Source organism: Bubalus kerabau, chromosome 15 (genome assembly GCF_029407905.1).
Source record: "Bubalus kerabau isolate K-KA32 ecotype Philippines breed swamp buffalo chromosome 15, PCC_UOA_SB_1v2, whole genome shotgun sequence".
Taxonomy (NCBI): domain Eukaryota; kingdom Metazoa; phylum Chordata; class Mammalia; order Artiodactyla; family Bovidae; genus Bubalus; species Bubalus kerabau.
The window spans coordinates 43,563,566-43,588,962 of record NC_073638.1 but is presented as its reverse complement, the minus strand read 5'-3'; the positions used below and the strand labels follow the sequence as shown (position 1 = coordinate 43,588,962).

The 25,397-nt window shown below is 46.7% G+C and overlaps 1 protein-coding gene across 4 annotated transcripts in view; it reads right to left on the bottom strand.

Moving 5' to 3' along the window:
* Window positions 1-12,918: 12,918 nt before the first annotated feature.
* The window catches only part of SCUBE2 (signal peptide, CUB domain and EGF like domain containing 2), a 68,339-nt gene continuing 55,860 nt past the window's right edge, over window positions 12,919-25,397 (bottom strand). For all 4 annotated transcript variants that reach the window (XM_055548690.1, XM_055548689.1, XM_055548688.1 and 1 more), the window contains 6 exons: window positions 23,312-23,479; window positions 22,424-22,585; window positions 19,608-19,805; window positions 18,053-18,205; window positions 14,119-14,198; window positions 12,919-13,226 (listed from right to left, as the gene is read on the bottom strand). In XM_055548690.1, the coding sequence (XP_055404665.1) occupies window positions 13,074-13,226; window positions 14,119-14,198; window positions 18,053-18,205; window positions 19,608-19,805; window positions 22,424-22,585; window positions 23,312-23,479 (914 nt within the window). In that variant the 3' untranslated portion in view covers window positions 12,919-13,073. The remainder of the gene's footprint in view (window positions 13,227-14,118; window positions 14,199-18,052; window positions 18,206-19,607; window positions 19,806-22,423; window positions 22,586-23,311; window positions 23,480-25,397) is intronic.

The window sequence follows — 25,397 nt, the reverse complement described above, 5'->3', positions numbered from 1 at the left end:
CCACCTAGAAACTCTCCTTTGGGTCGCAGGGAGACCTTGGAGGATGGTCTACAGGATGAGTGCTGGAGGTGGGAGGCCAGAAAAGTAGATGAGAAGAGAAGAAGAGAAAGGAGAGACAGTCAAGGACTTTTCATCCCCCTTCCCTTCCCACCTATGGATATTCTGCTCTGACTTTGCCCTGGGACACACCCTGGAGGTAATGGGCACTGTCTGCATGGCCCTTCACTCCCCGTCTCCACCGTTGTAACTGCAGAATCCCCTTCCTCCTCTGGTGTCATCAGTGCCACCCCAAATCCCTCTGGCAGGAAGAGTCTTCAAACAGCTGTCCACGGCGGGTGTTGTATGCCTACCCATATCTCTGGCTACGCGGTGCCTGCCAGTTGGCATCCAGCCCTGAAGACTGTGTCGACTTTGGCAGGTTACTGCAAAGACAAGCGTTATTTCCGTCTTCTTCCTTCAGGGTTATTGCCAACATCACCACAGCCTCCCTAAACAGGGCTGATGGCAGCCCCGCCAACATTTTCCAAAGTTGGCTGGGCCTCTTGGATCCATTCCTGTCAGCGACGATTTTGTTTCATTTCCTGGGATGAGGACAGCCTGTGACCTCAAATAAGACAGCAAAAGAGGGGAAAATCTCAATACCTCAAGCATCTGGTGGAAAGAGGCTTGCTTGGCGTTTTCTGCTCCTTGCTTGCTGTGGGACCTCAGCCAAGTTACTGCAGCTCTCTGAGCCTCAGTTCATCCATCTGGCCAGGCTCTGTGTCGTTTTAATAAGATACCATGTAAAGCACAGGGCCTGGCACAAAGTGAGCCTTCAATTAATATGAGTCCTGTTCCACTTTCCTTCCTTTGCCCAACACAAGTAGAGAACCTGCAGAAAGGGTGCCCTTCACAGGCCAAGGGAGAATTCTTCCATCTGGAAACACCTGTGAAGATGGGGCTTCCCAGGTGGCGCTAGTGGTAAAGAACCTGCCTGTCAATACAGGAGATGTAAGACATGTGGGTTCCATCCCTGGATTGGGAAGATTCCCTGACGGAGGGCATGGCAACCCACTCCAGTATTCTTGCCTGGAGAATCCCATGGACAGAGGAGCCTGGCCAGCTACGGTACACAGGGTCGCAAAGAGTTGGACATGACTGAAGTGATTTAGCATGCATGCACACAGTGTGAAGATGGTGAGCTTCTCAGAACGCAGCACAACCTTGGCTTGACATGCTGTATCCAGATCTTTTTCTGTCACCCCTGTCCAGGGTGAGAGGGCCACCAGGCAGCTCAGCGCACACTGGTTACTTCTGTCTACCTCAGGAGCATGAAGGCCACCACCGCCTTCTGCCTCAGTAAGTAAGCATGCCGCTTGGGTGTAATAGTGACAGGCCAGTGGCCCTTGCTGGACAAGCTCTGGGTTTGGGGGCAATGGCAGCAGAGAGGCCAAGGGCTCCATGCTTGGGCGTGCAGACATCTACACACCACACACACTCACACAGCATTCACTGACCTATTTTCATACAGCTCTGCACTGCCTTGTGATTAAGATAAGTCCTTGTGATTATTTTTTTTAAGTTTTTATTTGGAAACAATTTCAAACTTACCAAAGCTTGCAAAAATAAAAACAATACAAAGAATGCCTATATATCCATTAACATTTTACTCCATTGGTTATATCAGTACACATGTCCACACACATACAAACACTGCTACTGCTAAGTCGCGTCAGTCGTGTCTGACTGTGCGATCCCATAGACGGCAGCCCACCAGGCTCCCCTGTCCCTGGGATTCTCCAGGCAAGAACACCAGAGTGGGTTGCCATTTCCTTCTCCAATGCAGGAAAGTGAAAAGTGAAAGTGAAGTCGCTCAGTCGTGTCCAACTCTTAGCGACCCTCTGGACTGCAGCCTGCCAGGATCCTCCGTCCATGGGATTTTCCAGGCATACAAACACACACCCAAGCAAAAAAACTTTTCTGAACCATTTGAGGAAAAGTTACATCCATTATGACCCTTTACCACTAAGATTTCATTATGTATTTCCTAGGAATAGGGATTTTTCTCATGTATAATGCAGTACAAATACAAACCTCATACATTTGCATTGGTACAATAATTTTATTTATTATTGTTCCTGTTTCAGTTTTCTCAATTGACCTAATGATGTTCTTTTTGACATATTCCTCTAGTACAGGATCCAGGCTAGGGTCAGGGGTTGAACTTGTCATGTCTCTTTAGCCTCCTTTAATCTGGAACATGTCCACAATTTTCTTTGTCTTTTATGACACTGACATTTTTGAAGAATGCATTCCTCCATCTTCTTATTAACTGTTTTCTAGAGACATTAATCATATACCATACAATGTACCACTTAAAGTGCATGATTCAATAATTTTTAATATATTCACAGAACTGGGGAACCATCATTACATTCAATTTTAGAACATATTCATCATCCCAAAGGAACTATGTGCCTATTAGCAGTCATTCCTCATTTCCTCCCAACCTCTCCAGCCCTAGGCAGCCTGTCATCTACAGGTTCTGTCTCTATGGATTTACTTATTCTGGACACTTCATATAACTACAACACAATATATGACCCTTTGTGACTGACTGCTTTCCCTTAGCCAGTTTCAAGGTTCATCTATGCTGTAGCATGCATCAGTAGTTCATTTATTTTTATGGCAAATACTACTCCATTGTAAAGATACTATCACAGTTTGTTTATCCATTCATCGGATAATGAACATTTGAGTTGTTTCCTCATTTGGCTATCGTGACTAACGCTGCTGTGAACTTTTGTGTGCAAGTTTTTTATATGGACACACGTTTTCATTTCTTGGAGTGGAATTGCTGGGTCATATGGTAATTCTGGGCTTCCCTGGTAGCTCAGCTGGTAAAGAATCTGCCTGCAATGCAGGAGACCCTGGTTTGATTCCCGGGTCAGGAAGATCCCCTGGAGAAGGGATAGGCTACCCACTCTAGTATTCTTGGGCTTCCCTGGTGGCTCAGACAGTAAAGAATCTGCCTGCAATGTGGGAGACCTTGGTTCCATCCCTGGTTTGGGAAGATCCCCCGGAGAAGGGCATGGCAACCCACTCCAGTATTCTTGCCTGGAGAATCCGCGTGGACAGAGGACAGCCTGGCAGGCTACAGTCCATGGGGTAGCAAACAGCTGGACACGACTGAGGGACTAAGCACAGCAGAAGGTAATTCTATGTTTAATCTGTCGAGAAACTAACAGACTGTTTTCCAGAATGGCTATACCGTTTTACATCCAAACCATCAATGTATGAGCATTCCAGTGTCTCCACACCCTCACCAACACTTGTGTGTCTCTGATTACAGCCAACTTACTGCTGCTACTGCTAAGTCACTTCAGTCGTGTCTGACTCTGTGCGACCCCATAGACGGCAGCCCACAAGGCTCCCCCGTCCCTGGGATTCTCCAGGCAAGAACACTGGAGTGGGTTGCCATTTCCTTCTCCAATGCATGAAAGTGAAAAGTGAAAGTGAAGTCACTCAGTCGTGTCTGACCTAATGGGTATTAAAAAAAATGGTGTCTCATTGTGGTTTTGATTTACATTTCCCTAATGGCTAATGATGTTGAACATCTTTTTCATGTGTTATTGGCCATTTATCTTCTTTAGAAAAATATTTCTTCGGATAATTTTGAGTTACTTGTCTTTTAATTATTGAATTGTAAGAGCTTTTATATATTCTAGCAACAAGTCCTTCACCAGGTAAATGATTTGCAAAATTTTCCCTGTGCCGTGTGTCACCTTTTTACTTTCTTGATTATGTCCTTTGAAACATGAACGTTTTAAATTTCCTTGATGTGCAAGTGATTTGTGTCTCAACTCCCCTCTCTTTTAAACAACAGAGTATTTCTCATTTTGTGTTTGCCCAGTTAGGGTTGTATTCCCGGCCTGAGTACTGTGTAGGTGATGTCGTGCTCCTCCAAAGCCACACGTTGTCCATCTGCCTTTTAATGAAGATGCTAATTTTGATCACCTCATCAAGGTATTGCTTGATTTCTGCACTGTATAATTACTGCCTTTCCCCCTCTCCCATTCATGCATTTTTGAAAGGTGAAATTCTCTCTTTTCAGGCTATCTACATTCCATTACACACTTCACTTTGAGTTCTGTGCCCTCCAAGACACATGCTGCATGATAGCTCAGACCACCTTGGCCAGGCCTATGTCCTCCAGTCTCATCAGGGACTTTGTCCCACTGACCACAAGGGCTCATGCAAATTACTCAGTTCGGGTGGAATTCACACCCTGCCAAAGTAGGTGTCTTCATTGGTCTTATTTGCCTACAGCCCTGAGACAGCCTCTTGGGAGTGAAGGAAGGCTGGACCTCTTCGCACTGGAAACATTAAACTTGAACGGAGCAGTTCTGGGAAATGTGTGATTCTGAGCTCAGCAAGGAGACGTGTTGCCATGCCCACACATCACAGGGTGAGGGCTGGAGATAAGAAAAGATGAAGGGCTGACAGGTCTCTGTGCATGGGTGCGGTTTCTGACCTGAGAGAGACAGTCTTGGGAGACTGGAAGAGCACATTTCTCCTTTCCAGTTCAGGAGTCTAGGGTTTTCAGAAGGTCATGTGGGAGAGAACCCAAGTCTGACATTATGGCCTTGCATTCCTACTTCAAGCTCTAATTCTTTTGTTCCTAGAACACATCCCACCAGAAAGCTTGTAACCAAAGGATTTTCTGTTTCAGTGAAATGGGAGAAACTAGCAGATTATGAACCCATTTTTAAAATGTGTCTTGGATTTAAGTTCTCTAGTCTCAAGTAGTGGAAGATAATGATGATGATAATGATGATAGCCAAAATTTATTGAGTCCATACTACCTTCTAGGCAGTTTTCCAAGAGTTTTCCATGTTTGAACTCATTTTATTCTCACAAAACCCTATCCAGTAAGGACTATCTTTATCTTTTTTTCTTTTGTTTTTAGATTTAGTGATATAGAATTCTATTATTTTCTGTTGACCAATCATGATACAATGGTATTAAAACAAATAGTTATATAATCACAATAGTAAAAGATGTTTATCAGTTTTCACAATCAATAGCCAGACCAAAAAAAAAAAAGACACTATATAAGGAAACTGAGGCACAGAGAGGTCAAGTAATTTGTGCAAGGTCACACAGCTATGAAGTGGCAGATGTAGAGGACAAATCCAGGTACTGCAGAGGACATAATGGGAGTCTCGGAGAAAAATGAACATTATGAAATATAGATTTTAGAGAACTCTTCCATTTAGATAAAGAAAATGAATGTATTCTCAGAAAAGTACATTAGGAATACTGAAAGGGGGACTATCAGGTGACTCATGCTGCTTGAGTCCCCTCAGTTCCTCATTGGAAACCCTGAGTGATGATTTACCAAGCCTCTTCTAGTTGTACTCACATCTCCCAAAACTTCAGCTTTGGTGCCTGATGTGGCTGCTAAAAACTGCCTTCCTCAAACCAAGTCACCTGGATCTAACACTGAGGTTCTGGCCACAGATTCTTGCTTTGCCACCGTCACCATCCTGCTATGCTGTCCAGTTTCATCGGATGGACAGGCACCACTTACTGCAGCTGCGCTGGCGCTGTGTGACGACGGCCAGTCTGCGGTCCCACACGGCGAGCTACACACAGGGCTGCAGGGGGCTGAGCCCAGCAAGCCTGTGTGACGACGGCCAGTCTGCGGTCCCACACGGCGAGCTACACACGAGGCTGCAGGGGGCTGAGCCCAGCAAGCCTCTGTGACGACGGCCAGTCTGCGGTCCCACATGGTGAGCTACACACGAGGCTGCAGAGGGCTGAGCCCAGCAAGCCAGTCTGCGGTCCCCACAGTGAGCTACACACGAGGCTGCAGGGGACTGAGCCCAGCAAGCCTGTGTGATGACGGCCAGTCTGCGGTCCCCACAGTGAGCTACACACGAGGCTGCAGGGGACTGAGCCCAGCAAGCCTGTGTGACGACGGCCAGTCTGTGGTCCCACAGCGAGCTACACACGAGGCTGCAGGGGACTGAGCCCAGCAAGCCAGTCTGCAGTCCCCACAGTGAGCTACACACGAGGCTGCAGAGGGCTGAGCCCAGCAAGCCTGTGTGACGACGGCCAGTCTGCGGTCCCACATGGTGAGCTACACACGAGGCTGCAGAGGGCTGAGCCCAGCAAGCCTGTGTGACGACGGCCAGTCTGCGGTCCCACACAGCGAGCTACACACGAGGCTGCAGGAGGCTGAGCCCAGCAAGCCTGTGTGACGACGGCCAGTCTGCGGTCCCACATGGTGAGCTACACACAAGGCTGCAGAGGGCTGAGCCCAGCAAGCCAGTCTGCGGTCCCCACAGTGAGCTACACACGAGGCTGCAGGGGACTGAGCCCAGCAAGCCTGTGTGATGACGGCCAGTCTGCGGTCCCCACAGTGAGCTACACACGAGGCTGCAGGGGACTGAGCCCAGCAAGCCTGTGTGACGACGGCCAGTCTGCGGTCCCACAGTGAGCTGCATACGAGGCTGCAGGGGGCTGAGCCCAGCAAACCTGGCCAGGCTTCACCACTACCTCACACTCTTTCCTGCCACTCTCTTCTGCTGGCTGTGACTGTGTCCGTCACACATTGCTGGGTCTGTCCTCCCTGGGATATTGGTTCCATTTCCTGCTCAGAAACTATTAAATTTTTTCAACCACAAAGTGTGTTTAATAAGGCAAACCAAGCAACAAAGCTCAGATTTGAGATAGGTTTGTATTTCTGCTTTTTGCACTGCACAAGGGAAAGATGGAAAACTCCAAACTGTGCCTCCAAGTTATCCTTCAGCCCTAGGATAGACTATAGGATCAGGGGATTCCCTGAACTGAACCACTGGTGGTTCAGTGGTTAAGACTCAGGCTTTCACTGCCATGGACCTGGTTTCCATCTCTGAACGGGAAACTAAGATCCCAAAGTCATGTGGTGTGGCAAAAAATATATATATATATATATATATATATAATAAAAGCAAATAAGCAAACAAACAAAACTTTAAAAAAAGAATATAGGATCAGAGGACAGTCCAAGTCAGTGGAGAGTGGTAGCTCTTGAAACGACATGCAGTGAAAATTACACAAGATTACAATTTGTGAATAATTGTTCCCCCTCATTCTTTCAAGTCCTTCTTCCTCTTGTCTCAGGAATATGTATCCAACCATAACAATGAATGAATGAATGCAATGTGTGTGTGTCTTTGGACATGGACATGATTCAGAGCATTGTTGATAGTTTGAAAGGACCTGAAGATCAATGTGGGCTTTCCAGGTGTCTCAGTGGTAAAGAATCCACCTGCCAATGCAAGAGATGCAGGAGATGTGGGTTTGATCCCTGGGTTGGGAAGTTCCCCTGGAGGAGGAGATGGCAACCCACTCCAGTATTCTTGCCTGGAACATTCCATGGACAGAGACTCCAGTATTCTTGCCTGGAACATTCCATGGACAGAGGAGCCTGGTGAGCTACTGTCCATAGGATCACAGAGAGTCGGACACGACTAGGTGGCTGAACACACACGCACACAAGCACGTATGCAAAGATCAGTAACTTCTTACCTGGTCATTAGTCATTGGGACAGGCAGAGAGAAGGAAACGATCTAAACAGATGCATTCAACATGCAATCAATCTGTTATCAAACCACAGCCCTAGCCCCCAGCATCCCATTGGTAACATTTTGTCTTGAATTTTGAGCATTTAAGCCCCCATGTCATTTAAGCTTCAAGGCAGTGGGATGACTGAAACGCAGGTAGATCCCATTTATAATCACTAGGTGGCGCCTGTTCTAGGAATTGCAAAACGCCTCCTTCTCTACTTGGAGCTGTGGTCAGCCTGGCCTGAGACCAACTGGCAAGCTCCTGCTGGGTAGGTAGAGGAACTTGCCAGGGCCAGTGCTGCCAGGCTTGGTTTAAGAAGCCAGCACGCTGGGAGGGAACTGGATTCACGATTCCAATGATGAGCTCATCCTATCTAAAGTAGCAACTCCCTCCCACCACCTCCTCATTCTCTATATGTTCACTCTTTTAAATTTTCTCTACAACAGTTATCACCCTTGACTTTACTATATGCATATTCTCCCCCGACTAGAATCTAAACTTCACAAGAGCATCTTTCCCACTACAGTATCACCAGCTTCTCAATACCTAATGCTTTCTAAGCCCTCAGTAAACATATATAAACAAATGAATGAGCAAACACATAACAAAGAATGATTAGAAACTAAGGTCTGTAGGCACATGCCCCTAATGAGATTCTCTGAAAATCAAGTGATGCTGAGTTATGATCATTGTTTATGGCAGATGGGTTTTATTCCACTAGAGCATCCTGCCTGTGAATTAGAGTGGTTTCAGTTTTTAAATCTATTTCAATCCTGCTGTGTTCTCTGGAAAGTGATCCTTGCTAGGTGGTTATGTCTTTGTAGCTGTCAATTATAGAAGCAGCCTTGTTGGGCTATCAGGGCCCTGAGGTTGGTCTCCCATAGGCCAATCACGACTGCCTGAAGGGAGAAGGAAGCAGGGTACCACAAATACCCAGGACAACCCTGAGCTGGGTTCACAAGACCCTAAAGTAGAAGATGACACAGAGAGAAAGCCACACCATGGCTTCACATTTCTTTTGGATGGGCCCCTACTGGCCATGCCCAGGACCTGGGTTCAGAGTCAGTTGATGCCTTGCCTAAAAGAAGGCCCCAGGTGACAAAGTTCTCTTGACTTGCTGCTGCTGCTAAGTCGCTTCAGTCGTGTCCAACTCTGTGCGACCCCATAGACGGCAGCCCACCATGCTCTGCCATCCCTGGGATTCTCCAGGCAAGAACACGGGAGTGGGTTGCCATTGCCTTCTCCATTGTGTGAAAGTGAAGTCACTCAGTCGCGTCCGACTCATAGCGACCCCATGGACTGCAGCCTACCAGGCTCCTCCATCCATGGGATTTTCTAGGCAAGAGTACTGGAGTGGCTTGCCATTGCCTTCTCCACTTGACTTGCTAAGGAACTGCTTTACTGGAGCCTCACCCAATCCACGTGCCTCCCAAACATTGACCAAGAGTGATGCAGACGGGTAAGGCTCCCGGCATCCATCCTGCTGTGTGAAAGGAAGCGGAGATACTGACAGCCCCAGCCAGAGGCTTGTCTCCTGAGCTGAGGAGGAGATGGAGGATGGGCTGGGTGTGGGACGCCCCTGCTTCCCAGCAGGCTACAGGAGTCTGCAGTGGAGGGCAGCAGGCAGCAGCCCAGGATGAGCCCAGGCTTATCTTCCTGCAAAGATCCACAAATCTTTGTTCTGTACAGCTGCTGCCTTTCCCAAGTTCCCACATGACAACTATAAAATCACCTGCAAACCTAAATCCAGTGAGTACCTACAGACGACACACTTAACAGCTCCGAGGGTGATTCAGAGGAAGTAATTTTCCAAAGTGAAGATAATCATCTGTTTGTGTGAAGCGGCAAGCACTCTTTTATTAGCACTGGAAACTCAAGGGGAACGTGGCTACAGCAACAAAAGCAGCACTTCAGTAAATAGCTTGAGAACAATATCCACAGCTGGAGGGAAGGATGTGTTCGGACTCTTCTCCCACTCAGTTCTGAGAAGGCAAAGCTCAGCTCTGACCTCTTCCTGTTGACTTAATCAATGGCTCCTGTAAGTTCTGTCCACACAGGGAACCCCAGAATTCAGAGTTGCCTGGTCTTATCTACATACTTTTCCCATGTGACCTCAATCTGTCTTATCCTTTATCCTGTGACGTTAAAACTCATATTCCAGCCCTGAGCTCTCCTGGGACTTCATAGAACCAGGTGCCTATTTGAACTCTTTATTTGGTTACCTGATAGACATCTCATACTTAGAATGGTCGAAATTGAATTCTTGACCTTATCTCCTTTTCCAGCATCGTATTGCATAATAAATCACTATGATCTAATAATAATCATTGCTTTTGCTCACAAGTCTGTCATTTGGGTACGGTTCAGTGGGAACTGCTCAGCAAAGCATCAGCTGGAAAATCCATTTCTAAGGTGGCTCATTCCCCTAGCTGGCAAGTTTTGCTAGCTGTCACCTGAGAGTCAGCTAGGCTATGGGTGGGGGGTCCTCTTCACCAGCTGCTCTGGCTTCCTCAAGGTACAGTGACTGAGGGCCCAGTGAGTTTCCCAAGGAGAGGAAGTGGAGATTGCCAGTATCTTAAGTCCCGGATCCAGGAACTGGTAAAATGTTATTTCTGCCATAGAGTATTGGTTCATCAATCACAGATCCCAGATTCAAGGGGAGGGGTAAAAGACCCCCAACTTTCCATGGAAGAAGCATCAGAGAATTTGTAGACAGGTTTTTGAATTGTCACATGTCCCAAACCTGCTTCTTCTGCAATCTTCATCTACCAGTTATTTGGGCAACTAGTTGCTGTCTTTCCCTTTAACTTCCATCCAATCATCAGAAGTTCTGGGGACTCTCTCCCAAAACATGTCCACAATCCTTCTGTTCTGTCCTCTCCACTACGACTGTCTTAGCCCAGAGAGCCTTACCTCTCGCTGGATGGCTGCTTGATTGGTGGCAATAATTTGTTAACTGCTCTCTGCCTCCATGCCTGCTTTCTAAAACCTATTCATATAGTAACCAGAGCTCTCTTTTAAAAACATCAATCAGATCACCCCGCTTTTCTGTTTAAACCCCTTCCAAAAGTTTCACAGCATATTTAGAATTAAGCCCACACCCCTCATTCTGGATTCCAAAGCCCGGTGTGCTCTGGCCCTATCTGGTTTCTTGGCCTCATCTCATACCACTTGACTTCTCACTAGTCTGTGATCCACACACATGCTTTTTCCTGCCTGGATAGCCTTTGCACCCGACTTTCCTCTCTCTGGAATGTTCCTCCCCATGATTGGCCCAAGGCTGATTCTTTCTTGCCATTTTTTTTTCAGTTGAAAAATCATTTACCCAGAAGGACCCTCACAGATTCCCAAACCTAAAACAGCCATACCATCATCCGTTATATTAACCTATTTTAATTTTCAACAGCACTTACTCCTAGCTGATACTTTTCTTGTTGATTTGTTTATTCTCTGTCTCCTCCCTCTAAATAGTAAGCTCTAAAATGACAAGACCTTGTCTGTCTTGTCACTGTGCAACCCTAAGGCAAAGAGGTGATATTAGTTAACTATTTATTGATTTAGCAGGTAGTATCAGTAGCCCCTGCCCACCAGCCTTCCAACGGGACCACAGAGTCTCTCAGAGAGGTTGATGGGTACAGACAGGAAGTTTCACGAGGACCTCAGTGGCTTGTGCATGGTCCGGCTCCTGGAGGATGTTTCACAGAGACCAGGTTTATGCAGCATCCCTCCAACCCCCAGGTACTGCCATCAGCTGCCTTCTTATGAAATCAGCAGTACAGAACCAGACAGTCCTGAGCATATAGTTACTAACATGCTTTGACAGAATGGTGCAGTTCAGCTCACCCCATCGGTCAGGTCACTAACTCATGTTATGTTACATCTGAATTTTCATCTTATAGTCAGACTCAGAAATGTAGGCCAAGTTCCGGCATTATAAATTACAAGGACCTGTATTAATGATACCTTTAAAAATGAAGATGTTCACGTTTTTCATGAGAGACTTAGAAAAGGGTATTTAGGACCATTCAAGTAAATTAAAAAACTTTGATTAAGGGCTTTAAAAAAGTCAATATTGCTTATAGGTTAAAAAAATCACTGAGGTAAAAAGTGAATTCAACAATGAAATAATCTTTGTTTTCTTCAGAAACATTTGTTGATCATTTTTTTGGTACTTTGGTGTAGAGAGCTGATTGTGTGTGGAGTTAGTTTGTTACTGAAATAAAACAATATGGTTGCCTGTAGGCAACCCTTTCATTAGGGAAACGGCAGCTTGTTTGATAGAATTTTTTTATTCACTGTAATAAGATTTTTGCCTGTGGATTTCAGCTTTTAAAAATTCAATAGTATTGAAAAATCAGATTCCTGTAGGAGAAAATGATTGTGAAGTCCCACTGTGTTGACTGAAAGTGAGATGATTCTGCGGTACTCAGAGGCTGGGGTTAGTGTAGCTGCTTCTGGCGGTGGTGTGACCATTAAGGGAGTGAGGCCACCCTGAGCTGTGCAGCTCATGCCCTCAGTCAGTCTCTGAGCTTGGAGCGGGGGAAGGAAGGCAAGCGTGACAGGCCGGGCCATACCACCACCACCTGGACCTCCACCGCCCCGTGGTGGGAAGCCCAGCTGGAAGGAGGACCCTTGGCGGTACTGACTCAGGCTGTGGGAATCTCCTTTTCATGATGGATGGAGGTACATCCATCAGATCACATCGGATCTGAACTGTCCGGGCCTTACCTCGGTGCCCTGAAGGCACAGCTGCAGGTGTAAGACACGCACAGAGCATTTGCTACGAGACGGAAACTGGCAACACGAAAGGTCATCAACAGGTCCACATTATGATGTCTGTGGAAGTGCTGAGTTTCTACCTTCTTATTTCTAATTCTTTCTGCTTTAAGTATTTTTTGGTGATCACTGCTTGGAATCCAAGCTGTTGGGATCAAATTTAAGTCACACAGACCGGAGAAGGCTGTGGAGAAAACTGGATCCTCCCAGGTCTCAGATCGGGGGGAGGTGGACGGTGTCTGGAGGGCTCCCCTTCCCTTCCTCCCCGCTTTCCTGCTCTGCCTGGTCAAAGCCAACACCCGAGTACAAAGGGCTCCCTTAGGGAGGGCTATGCTGGAAGAAGCTGAAGTTTCAGACAAGGCAGCCCCCTCGAGGAGAAGTGAGGACCGAGAAGGACAGGTGAGTCTCACCTAAGCTGACTGAAATCCAGCTCAGCCAGCCCTAGATGTATCCAAGACGGCTGTCCCCACCAATGAGAAGCGGGTGAGACTCAAACCCATTCTCTGTCCACATCTATAACGCTGGGAAAGAAAAACCAAGTTCAATTTACCAAAATATCTGTATTATCTATAAAAATTGAACTCTAACCAGTCACTGCTACTAGAGGCAGCGTGATCCATCTATGCTGGCTGCAGAAGCAGATGGCCATGTCCTGCCAGCCCACAGGCCAAACACTGTGTCAAGTGGCACGTGGGCAGTCTTATTTGTAAGGCCTCAAAAACCTGGACACTTTGGAACGGAGCAATCGGATGAAGGATCGTGGAAACATTTCACGGGACTCCTGGGCTGTGTACTTGAAATAGTTCTGGGGGTGGGCCAGGACATCAAACAGGGCCTTGATCAGTTTCTTATCCTAAAAAGAACAGAATTCTTGTTACTGGGCCAAAATATTTAAACATGATGACATTTTGCCAATGGAACTATAATGTCCCACTGTGAGACAGTAAGTTGATCGGCTGAAAAACACTTTGTGAAAATTGTTTCCTCTGATTTTTACCCTTTTTTCCAGTTTTTCCCCCCCAAGGATCTTTAAAAAGCACATATTAGTTTCATAACAGAAAACTTAATATGTAAAAAATTGTTTTTCTAAACCACATGATAACTTTGGAATTTGGGGAATATTTTTAGGGTTAGTGATGTGGCAAGTGTTTATTTATACTTATAAGTATCTGAAAGTTGGTGAACTTCAGGCTTGAAGGATGAACAAGGAGCCAAGACTCTTCAACTATTTGGAGAATAAACATGAAAACATGATTTGCTGCTGGCTTGGATTTATGATAAACAAGTTTCCCACTGCTCTTCCTCACATTTCTAGATTAAAAAATACAATTTTACTTGACAACACTAAAAACAGCTTCCCTGGTGGCTCAGTGGTAAAGAATCCACCTGCCAATGCAGGAGACCTGGGTTGGGAAGCTCCCCTGGAAAAGGAAATGGCAACCCACTCCAGTATTCTTGCCTGGAAAATGCGATGGACAGAGGAGCCTGGTGGGGCTACAGTCCATGGGGTCGCAAAAGATTCCAACATGACTTAGCGACGAAACAACACAACAAACACTTGACAACACTAAAAACAACTCCCTGTTTTTGTTGTTTTTTAAAGAAACCAAGTCTGGTGAAGATATAAAACTGCCCTCAGCCCAGAGCAGGCTCAATGTCTGAAAGGCAGCAACGTGGTGGCAGAGGAAACTTTCCTCTGTGGTGCTCAGCATGGGTAACTGCCATGCCCACCTAGGTATACTCACCTTAAGTATTTCCTGATGGTTCTCAGATGCATAGAGCCTGCCGTCTCGAACTATGTCTTCAATGAGCTCCTGGTAGTCCTCTGTTTGAAAAAAAGGACACTTTTTTTTTTTTTTTGCTATGGTTTAGTTATTTCCAAGCTCACTCTTTTCTTTAATTGTTCAAATAATGTTCTGAGAAATGCCCCTTCTGTAGCTGAGACCGGCTGGGACCTGGGACCCTGTGCAGCCAGGCTGCAATGCTTGTACCTAGACACAGCACTCCTGGAACAAAATATAAAGAAACTGTATGGGACTAAAAATAATGCCATGCATATTCAGTTGGGGCAAACTCTGGACCCCAAAGATACAAGGAGGCCAAAAAACCCAACTGCTACTTTTGAAGAACCTGGAGCAAAAGCAGGGTACTGCCCATGCCCCCTGCATATAACACCACTAAAGGGGTGGGCAAAACACCTAAGCCACCCCTCCAGCCCAACCCCTGGACACACCCCTACTCTCACCCCACATAAGGAACAAGCTTGCACCTTCTTGGGGAGCAGGGAGCAACGAGCAAGCAATCGAGGGAACCTGTTTGTTCTCCATCCCCTGGCCACTGCAGCAGGGCCCCAGTAAAGCCTTGCCTGAATTTCTTGTCTGGCCCACCGGCACCTGTACACCCTCTCCTGATCCTTTTCCCTCAGATGAACCTTCAGAGCATCCAGCCAAGGCTCCTCCCTCCACTTTGCTCACCAGCTCCCTCTTCTCTCACCAAATCAAGGGCGTTATTCCCGTCATTCTGCCCTTCCTTTCCTACATTACAACTTTTCTCTCTCTGCTAGTCTTTCACATCAGCACAACAGACATGCTGTTGTGTCTCTAGTTTTTTGTTTTTTTAAAAACCTTCTCTTGACCTTATTTCTCCCTCCAGCTTGCATCCCATGTCTTTGCTCCCCCTTGTAGCAAAACTCCTTGAAAGAATTGTCAGCACTCACTGTCTCCAATTCTATTTTCTTTCTATCTCAAACCCATTCCAGTCAACAGTGGCCCCCACGACTCCCCCAGAACTGCTTGTCGGGGTCCCCAGTGACCTTCACGTTGCTAAAGCCCAAAGCTCAATTCTCAGTTGTCATCCTCCTTGATGCAGTAGCGTTTCGAAGTCTAGCCTATTTCCTACAGTCATAATTCAAATCAAGCATATGCAAGACACAATCTCTTTAAAATTCCAGGCAGAAAAAAAGTGCCTCTTTGTATGCATATCATGTGCAACAAAACCAAACAAATCAGAAGAACATCACTGGAACTGTGTGGGAGGAGTTCTCAAAAAAGTTTCCCCTCCTCAAGTGATGGGAAATGGAAATTCATAGGATAAGACTCATAATTACTAACTGAATACATGTTTGTACAATGTCTCTGGTCCTCTGTTCATTTGGTTTCTTTCTTCTTATCCTTTAATTTTAGTGAATACAAAGTCTATAAAATATGAATAAGGGTACATTTTTTTTTTAATCTTGAATTCCTCTGCTGCAGAGTTAGAGAATTAGCCCCTCAGAGAATTAGCCCCTTCTGATGAGGAGTTTACCATTAGGAATGCCTGTCACTATGCTGGAGAGCTGTCTGGCACCACAAATCCTTCCAGATCACGGTCTTTTTTTGAATTCTTATTTATTTATTTGGCTCCACTGGGTCTGAGTTGCAGCATGTGGGATCTAGTTCTCTGATCAGGGATTGAACCTGGGAGCTCTGGATTGGGCGTGTGGAGCCTTAACCACTGGACCATTAGGGAAGTCCTCAAAAGCACCATTTTTTTTTTTTTTTTTAATCTTTCCTCTGCTTTTAAGAATGACTGTCTTCTCACTTGCTCCAGTTGTCATGGGAAAAGCACTCCAGTGTCATAGGTAAGAACTCAGGAGCTGCAAAGGCCCTGCAACTTTGTCCTCCTGTGTCCTCAGGCGCCTACTAAAATCTCTAAGCCAGAGCGGCCTCATCTATAAATCAGGAAAGAGGTGCAGTCGCATCTCCTGCCTGGGCAGCTGGGAGGAACGCGCCAGGTCAAGCACACTTGGCACTGGTCCTGAGTTCGGCACACGATAGCGCAGCTGTGGCCCTCCTGCTTCTCCCGGCCAGTGGGCTAGTCTGTAGCAGCCTCGGCTGCCCCTTCTCAATGCAACTGCTGTTCTTCTGGGTTTAGAACCACATATCAGATTTGTCTGAAATATATGTTGAGAAAAAATATTAAATAGGCTCTGGTGAGGACCTAAGAGGCTCTGCATGGCCAAAGCAGCAGTTTTTCAACTATTTTCTGCTGTGACGTGCCAGATCCATTCTCATGAGCCTAACCAGAGTTATATGTAATTTTCTCTGGTTCAAGCAACAACTCTTTATTTGAATTTTTTTTTTAATTAAAAAAGCAAGATGTTTTCATGTGTCACAGAGTTGAGAACAGCCTGAACTAAAAAGTGTGTGAGCTCTGGTGACATTTGTTTTGGCTTCTCCGTAGCTTTTGGGTGCCTTCCCCATCCCAGCTGGCTACCTGCGGGGAGAGGAGGATCTGTCTCCCAGCACAGCCACATGGCAGCCATGTGTGTCCATCTAGGAGTCTGATGCTGAGATCCCTTGTCTTGGTGTCTGACATGTTTTAGGCACCAAGATGATGATTCTAGATCTTATCACATGTTAGAAATAAACTATGTGAGGTGTTCTTAGGAACTCCGTAGAATACTGTCTTTCCAAAACAGCAACTTTTCATACTTGTCTGCCTGAAAACCTTCAATGGCTCCCTATACAATTAGGTCTACCCTTCCGAGCTTGGCACTTGAGTCTCGTCATAGCCTAAGCCTGCCTCCTACCACTCTCATCTCTCACTGCTGAGCCCCGCACACCCTGCCAATTGGCCAAATCATCAGGCCCCAACATGCCAAGTACTCCATCATTTCACCCATGTCATTTCCTTTTCCTGAATGTTCTTCCTGCCGCTTATAAGAAAACTTTTAAATTCTTTTGACTCAAACCTCCTGAGACTTTGCTTTATTCTCTCCAAAAACCCAAGTAAAGTGAACTGCAGCCCCTTCTCTGTCCTCACACAGAACCTTGTACATGCCCTGTTGTAGCATCTATGATACCATATGCATTTTATGACTGTCACTAACCACACTGTCTCCAGCTCTTCACTCAATACCTGGCATAGGAGATGCTATTAAATATTTGCTTCATGGATGAATGAATAAGTTCATGATGAATAGATGACTCTTCCCCTACTAGGTTATGAGTCCCTCCAGGACAGGATCTAGTTCATTTTGTATTCCTAGTAAATGTTTGTACCACAAGTCTCAGAATTAGATAGGGCCCCAGGTCTCACATTGGCCACTCCTTCATTTAACAAGAAGAAAGTAAAACCAGAGGTCATCTAACTTGCCCAAAGTTAAACAGCAAGTTAGTGGCAGAGACAAGACCAGAACTCAGGTCTTTTACCCCATCCTTAGGATTCCATATAAGAAAAGCCACAATCATAATAAGTTAATATTTGCTGAGCATTTACTATGTCCCAGGCACCAAACCAAGTTCTTTATGGATTATCCCACCGAACTCTCACATTAAGTCTAATGATTATCTATCTTCATTTACATATTAAGAAAATGAAGCCTAGAGTTGGTAACATCACAAAGTCACAAAAGAGATGATACCCAACCTGCCTAACTCCAATGCCCACATTCCACCCCATCAAGCTATGCCCACTTTTATTTACTTTCTCAAACATCCTTTCATGCCTGTAGTTAGCGTCTCCAAATACCTGCTTAGAAACTGGCACTTGTGAGTCAGCAATGTCCTTTCTCCATAACCTGCCTGCATTGCTGAGCATGTGTGCTTGTCAGCACTCCGCCAGCTGGCCCAGAGTGGGTTCTTTTCAAACCAGAGCTGCTCCTTACACATGTTGCAGCCTGAGCTTCACAGTGCTCACCATCATATGTCACGTATGGGACCTGGAACCCTCTGGCGCTGTTCCCCTCATTGGACTTAAACTGAATCCACAGCCTCTTGGATCTGGAGGTGAAGGCGATGGGGCGTTCATAGGTCTGGCAGGTTTCATACGTTGTCACAGAATTGGATGAAGCTGCCAAGGGAAGTTGGAGAGGATGGGGTTCAAGTCACCACTGAGCCTGCAGACAATGGACACTCATCTTTTCAGATACTCAGACCACAGAACAAGTCATGTGCAAGGGTTCTTCAGAACCAGTGGAGTCCTCAGAAGGAAACTGGAAATCTAGTCCTGGACATCTAGTAGATGCAGCTGGTGATGGTGGGCCCTATGGACAGCTCACTGCAAGGCCCCTGGCTGGCAAAGGGCAGCAGCTCAGGCTGCAGCAGTCATGCAGGAGCTGAGTTAGGGCCCTCACATTCTAGAGCCAACCAGCTGTAACCTAGTGATAATCACCACCATTGGCTGCATGCTTCCTAGGACCAGGCAGCGTGCTCTGCATTTTATGGACGTTATCTCACTTAACCCTGCCCTCCCCCAAACAAGAGGAAGTTGGTGCAGTGGTTCCCTCACTTATAGAGAGATTAAGTACATGGATCACACAGGGTCACACAACCAATATGTGGAAAAATCGGGACTCAGACTCACACCTGACTTCAGGCATTGCAACCACTAACAAGAATGGCCAACACTCTGTGGTGGCCTGGTGAGTCATTATTGTTCTCAGTGCTTTGCAAATATAAACTGATCCATTCCTCATGACAACCTTATGAGGTAGCAACTATTATTATCCTCATTTTAACAGATGAGCACACTGAGGCAGAAAGTTCCAGAATGTATTCCAAGACCATAGAACTAATAAGAGGTGGAGTTAGGATTCTGACCCAGGAAGTCTGGCTGCAGAGCGCCCTCACTATGCTGCCTCTAAGCTGTGTTGATGGCAGTATCCTTTTATGCACACCGGGTCATGTGTCAGGACGGGAGGTGGGTCCCTCCTTGCTGGACCAGGCCTTGGTCTTGGTCAGTGCCCAAGCCATGAGCTGTTTCCCAGGGTGAGGCCTGCATCTGGAGTCCTGAAGTCAGCCCTCCCTGAGGTTCACTGACACTGTGTCCTTGCCGAAGAGGCTTCCCAGTGAGCACAGAGGGGAGACCGACCTGCGGCACTGCTTCCTCTAGGGTTCAACAGGAGGTCTCAACCTGTGGTTTTGTCTAAATTTTGTTTTCTTGGAAAACCCTATAAACTCATGTCTCATCTCTGTTCTAATACAGGGTGGCATTCCAGGCCTGCATCTCCCATTTAAAGTCAGGCATAACCAATAGGAACATATTGTACAACACAGGGAACTATACTTAATATTATGTAATAACCTATAAGGGAAAATACTCTGAATCACTGTTTTGTACACCTGAGACTCACATGATCTTGTAAATCAACTCTACATCCATAAAAAATTTTTAAATAATAAAGCCAGGTGGTGTGCCATCAGGCTTCCCTGCTGGCCTCAGAAAGGGAGGGGAGCAGAGGCGTGAGACGCACCAGTTTTCCGCATCACGAGGTAGTCGCCACAGTCGTCCTCTATGGGCAGGAAGATCTCAGGGACCACAATCAAGATGCGGCGCTTAGGGGGTGGATTGATGGTCCAGGTACATTCTGTGTTGGCTGGGTAGTTGCCTGGGTAGTTTGGGGATTCGATGTATCCGGTGAAATCACCCAGCTCCCCTCCACACCTTCTGTCTGGAAGAGGAAACGCCATGAGTCATGAAAGTACAACAGAGCCATCGTCATGTCACGGCCAGCACCCGCTTGGCTAGGGAGAACCACTGCATCTCTGTTGCCACGGAGGAACAGGGCCTGAAAGTGACACCATTGTGGGGATAAGTCTGTACCAGCGCCCCCCCCACACCGAACCCCCCAACCCCCGCTAAGAGCCCAAGTACATTAGCTTTCCACACAGAGCCCACCCCTCTGAGTTCCCAGGGCATCATTTTCTCATCAACTTGAAGGTCAGGGGCAGGTGTTTGTGAAACAAAAGAATAACTTTATTTTTTACTGTTTTGTTTACAAAGTCCAAGCACTGGGAGAACGGGTGGTACAGAACTGGCAGGTCTGTCAAAATAGGGAGAACAGAGCTGACTGTTAGCAGAGGGTATTCTACCCTTTCCTAGACATCTCTGGTGAAGACTTGACAGCCATACTCTCACTTTTCTATCTGGTCAAGACCATGTTTTATTTTCAAGTGGGGAAGAAAATTCCATTCAGCTATCAGTCAGTATGGGGTGTGATACACATTTGCCTCTGGCACCAAAGACATGTGGGTACACACTTGTGGGTACACACACGCACACACACATACGCTCCACCTCAGCCACATCTTCACTAACTATCTCTCCACTCATCCAACAAATATTCTTGCCCTTTAAGGAGCTTATGTTTACAACTATCAGGTGAATGTGTTCAAGAAGATGTTGGAGGGACTACCTTTGGCCTCTCTAGTTGTAACTTGGATTTATTATTCCTGGCAGAAAAAAATAAATAGGCTTTTGTTCCTGGAAGAGAAAAAGGGGAGGGGAGAGCCCTGGATGCCTCTGAGCCTGACTGGCCAACCGAGGAACTAAAAAACAACTGAGGGCCAGGGATGGGGGACAAGGAGACAGATTCATCTCCGTAGGGAGGAAAAACCTTATCTCCTCACACTGTGAACTGACCAAGTCTAATCTACCAACAGACTAGGATATTATGAGCAGCAGTAAGCTTCCTGTTAAGGCCAATGGTCAAAAAGAGACTAGACAGCTACTTATGAGGATGTTATTAAAAGGACTTCGTTGGGATAGAGAGAAAACTAGATACTCTTCCAGTCATAAATTCCAATGATTCACCCCTCCAATCCCCTACTCTTCCAGTTTGGAGAAGCCTTCTGCTCCCCTTCATGTCAGTCTTAATGACACTGAATCAGCTTAGTTTGTCTTTTGGCCTTTACTAGAGAATTTCACATGGTGGTTATAAACAACAATCAAACAAACCACACAACAAGTTGTTGAATGACTTACCTCTCCATTCTTACAGAATACAAACCAAACTCTCTAGCCTGGCAGTCAAGATCACAGTGAAAAAATGCTGCCTGCCATAGCAGGAAACAAAGGATGTTGCGGCCATCAAGCCACGAGACACTGCAGGCACCCCAAAGGATGCACCCTGAGGAGACTCAGGATGAGAAAGCAGAGGGCACCGGCCCCAGATAGCTGAGGTGCATATCGAAGGAATGATATCAGTGAGCCCAGACGCTTGCAGCTTCCCATACACAGAAAAGTGTTAAATTCCTTAACTTGAGATGTCTGGTTTTCTTTGATTAACAGTAGTCTTCTGATGCTCCGACTACCTGGTCTCTCTTTACTGCTGTGTATCTGGCTCCTCCCTTGCCTCTTTGGAGCAGTTCCTTACAGCTTATCAGAGAGGCTGCATTCCAGGCTTAAGTTCTCAGTTTTGTGTACCAAATAAAACATAATTCTCAACTTTTAGGTTATGCTTTTTCTTCCTTTTCTGGTCAATAAGGCCTCCCTTCCTGGTCTGCTCAGCCTCCCTGCTGCGCATTCCATGATCAGGTCCAGGGGTTTCCTCCCATAAAGCCTTTTACTCTCCTGAGTCTGTGCTTCCTCCCAGCTGCTCTCCTGGGCCTGAGGCTCATTCTTCTTCTCTCTGCCAACCTTCCCCGTCAAAACCTTCTCCTACCCTCCTGAAGCCTTTCCTCATCTCTCCAGACAGAGGGCTCCCCTGGTGGCTCAGTCAGTAAAGAATCCAACTGCAATGCGGGAGACCTGAATTCAATCCCTGGGTTGGGAAGATCCCCTGCAGGAGAATATGGCAGTCTACTCCAGTGTTCTTACCTAGAGAATCCCCATGGACAGAGGAGCCTGGTGGGCTACATACAGTCTATGGGGTTGCTAAGAGTCGGACCCATCTGAGGGACTAAGCATAGCACAGCACCAGACAGAAGGCGTGGCTCCTTCCTCCGCAATCCCACAGCTGGTGCTGCTGCAGAACCAAGGACTCATTCTGTCTGCAGTGCCTGACACAGTACAGATCCTCAAACAATGCTTGCTGAACAGGGCCGACCTGACATTTTGCCCTTAGCAGGAAATTACAGCCGGTACAGCTTGCCTGTCTGGAGAAGTAGACTGGATGGATACAGGTGAGCACCTGAGGGTCCAGCACTGATCGGCAGAGCCCTGAGCAGGGCTAAGAGCAGCTCCATGGTCCCGAGTGAACCATGGACCCCTGCCATCCCCCACCCCCAGGTAGGCCCAAGCACTTGCCCTCTTAAGCACCACTGTGAAAAGCCTTAGAGGGAAACCTACTTTTACACTGGGTTATGTTTGTGGAGCCATCAAAGTCAGTCGTGGTATTTCCTGGGCAGGAAACACAATGATTTTTTCCAAATTCTGGCTGGTATGTTCCTGCTGGGCAACGAATGCATCGGTGAGTAGTGGTGTTGTAGAAATGTCCAGGTGAACACTGAACTGCAGGAGTGGGGGAGGGTGGAGAGAACAACAACAAAAGACTATTTTTATCAAATGCAACACAAGAAATTTCGCAGTTCATGAAAGAAATGTTTATTCCCAAGTGAAGTACTGCTTTCCTACTAATCTGGGGCTAATCAACACTTAATTCCCTAAATAGCCCGCTTGGGTGGGACCTGTGACTCATGACACCGAGAAAATTACAAAGGGAATGAGGTATGGGTGTATCTTCTGAGTTTGGGGTCTGTGCCATCAGACACGAATGCTCACAGCTCTGTCTTCACGCACAGCAGCTTGTGAGCATGGAGGGGCACAGAGCCGACCCCAGGGTCCAGGCTGAACTCTGGCAGGAAAGGGTAAGGCTCCAGAGAAGGGGCAGGGTCTGTTCTGGAGCAGGGAGCTCTAGGTAAGGGAGAGGTGCTAGAGGAACCTGGAAGGAAGGAGCAGAGGGAGGCTGGGGACTAAACCTGCGTGCTTCTCCCCGGTCTCCCTGCAGTCAGCCCCATCCAAAGGGGCCAAGGTGGGAGGGCAAGGAGGCCCATGTCTGGGCAGTTCCTGTGCTCTCTGCCCATCCTGCAGGAATGAATTGCCTTGGAGACCTAAGCTCCCTGCCGCTGAGTTCCACACAGGGTGCCTCGGGCTGGGCTTGATCGGAGCTGTACTAGACTCCTTGGTCCTCAAAAGGAAAATTCCACTTGGGGAAAAGGCAAGCTGCCAAGTCCTCACCTCTGGTTTCACAGTCCTGAAAGGAAGTGGCTCCAGGGTGTTTGGTGGGGAGGCCCCCTCCACAGGGAAAGCAGGAAGTGCGGCCGGCTTCAGGCTGGAATGTGCCCCAGGCACAGGGCTGGCAGGGTGTGAAGCCATCTGCAGAGTATTCACCAGGTTGGCACAGACCTGGGGGAGGAATGACCCTAGGTGAGCAAGGCCCCCGGGGAGAGCCTGCCCCACCTCTCTGCAAGTGAGATCAGAGAGATGTGGTCAGGCCTGTCCGCCTATGCTGACCTCGGCTCCCACCTCAGCAAGCAGAAGCCTTGTCCTGCCCTTCGGCTGACTCCGATGAAGTGGCATGTGGGTGCCTGATGTTTACCCACAGGGCAAAGATGGAGACAAGTGTTGACTCTTCTGAAATATGGAGCAGGCCTGAGTATGTATGCTGCAGGCTGAGGAGCACATGGGCCCAGGGAGCCACCGCACTGCTGGAGCCCCCAGAGAGAGGGTTCTCTGCCTGCAGTCACCCAGCTGATTGCATCCTGGGATAAAAAGACTCTTGGTTATGGAAGGGTCCACCGGTTTTTACCAATTTTATTTACTAAGTTACATCTCCTTACATTGAGGAGTCCTGGCCTCCCTCATTTAGTCTCCTAAAAACAGCCAATCCCATCCACAGTAACAGAGGGACCCAGAGGCATTTATTTAAACACGTGTGTGTGTGTGTGTGTGTGTGTGTATGTGTGTGCATGCTGGGTTGCTCAGTCATGTCCGACTCTTTGCAGCCCCATGGACTGTAGCCTGCCAGGCTCCTCTGTCCATGGAGATTCTCTAGGTAAGAATACTGGAGTGGGTTGCCATTTCCTTCTCCAGGCGACTTCCCAAACAAGGGACTGAACCCAGGTCTTCTGCGTCTCCTGCACTGGCAGGTGGATTCTTTACCACTGCGCCACCTGGGAAGCATTAAACACCTTATTATTTATTTAGTTTATGACAAGAATTACTGCCATAAACAAAAGGATTTCTAAAAGCACGTATTTACTTAGGAAGTAGCTTGTCATTAGCAAGATGCTATAAAAAGAAATCTGTTGTCTCATATTCCTAATCCTCTCTCCTCTATTAATTTTCACAGTTTTATTTCTAACCATGTTATAGATATAACAGTATTTAACAAATACACATGAGGGAGGAGTCTGGAGTCTGTCAGACCTGGGTTCTGATTCTAAATCCTCTGCTCTTTGGCTGTGTGACCTTGAATGAGTCACTTTAACCTCATAAAATTTTTGTAGTGATACAGCAACCACATGAGTAATTCACTGAACTATCCATGAATGCCTGCATGATGCCTGACACAGGTAAGTATTCAATAAATTATTATTACTAGTGTTCTTATTTACTATAAATATGTATATTATTGAGATCACATACAAGTGTGAACAGATGCCCCCAAAGTACCTCCTTATCAATCTTACCATTGGTTCTAGGATTTCATAACAGGCCAAAGTTTATGCTAGAAGTCACACAGTCAGTCTGAGGATCTGATTTTTAAATCAGAAAAGGTCCTGTAGTTGAGTTTGGAGTCATTAAGGTGGGAACTAAAGTTGGCCCCAGAGGTCACTAGAAAGAGAGGCAGGGCTGCCAGGACCCTGGTGCACTCAGCCCTGGACATCACCTAAAAATTTCCAGATCAAATCACACCATTCATTTGAGCCCACAGAGTGTCAGGACAGCTGGCCCTTCTACTGTTTAATAAAGACATTTACAGTAAAATAGGAAAAAAAGCCCATAGAACCCAAGTAAGTGTGGCTCCAGAGTTAATATTTTATAGATGATTAAAAACTCTTCATGGAGTTTTAACAAAATAGCCAGATGGACACTTTTAAAAAAATCAGCGGGGCAAGGAGAAAGTGTAGCATTGAAACATAAACATTACCATATGTAAAACAGCTAGTGGGAAGTTGCTATATAACTCAGGGAGCTCAACTTGGTACCCTGTGATGACTTAGAGGGGTAGGATGGTGTGGGAGGTAGGAGGGAAGTTCAAGGGGGAGGGGATATATACATACTTATGGCTGATTCACGTTGTTATATGGCAGAAACCAAC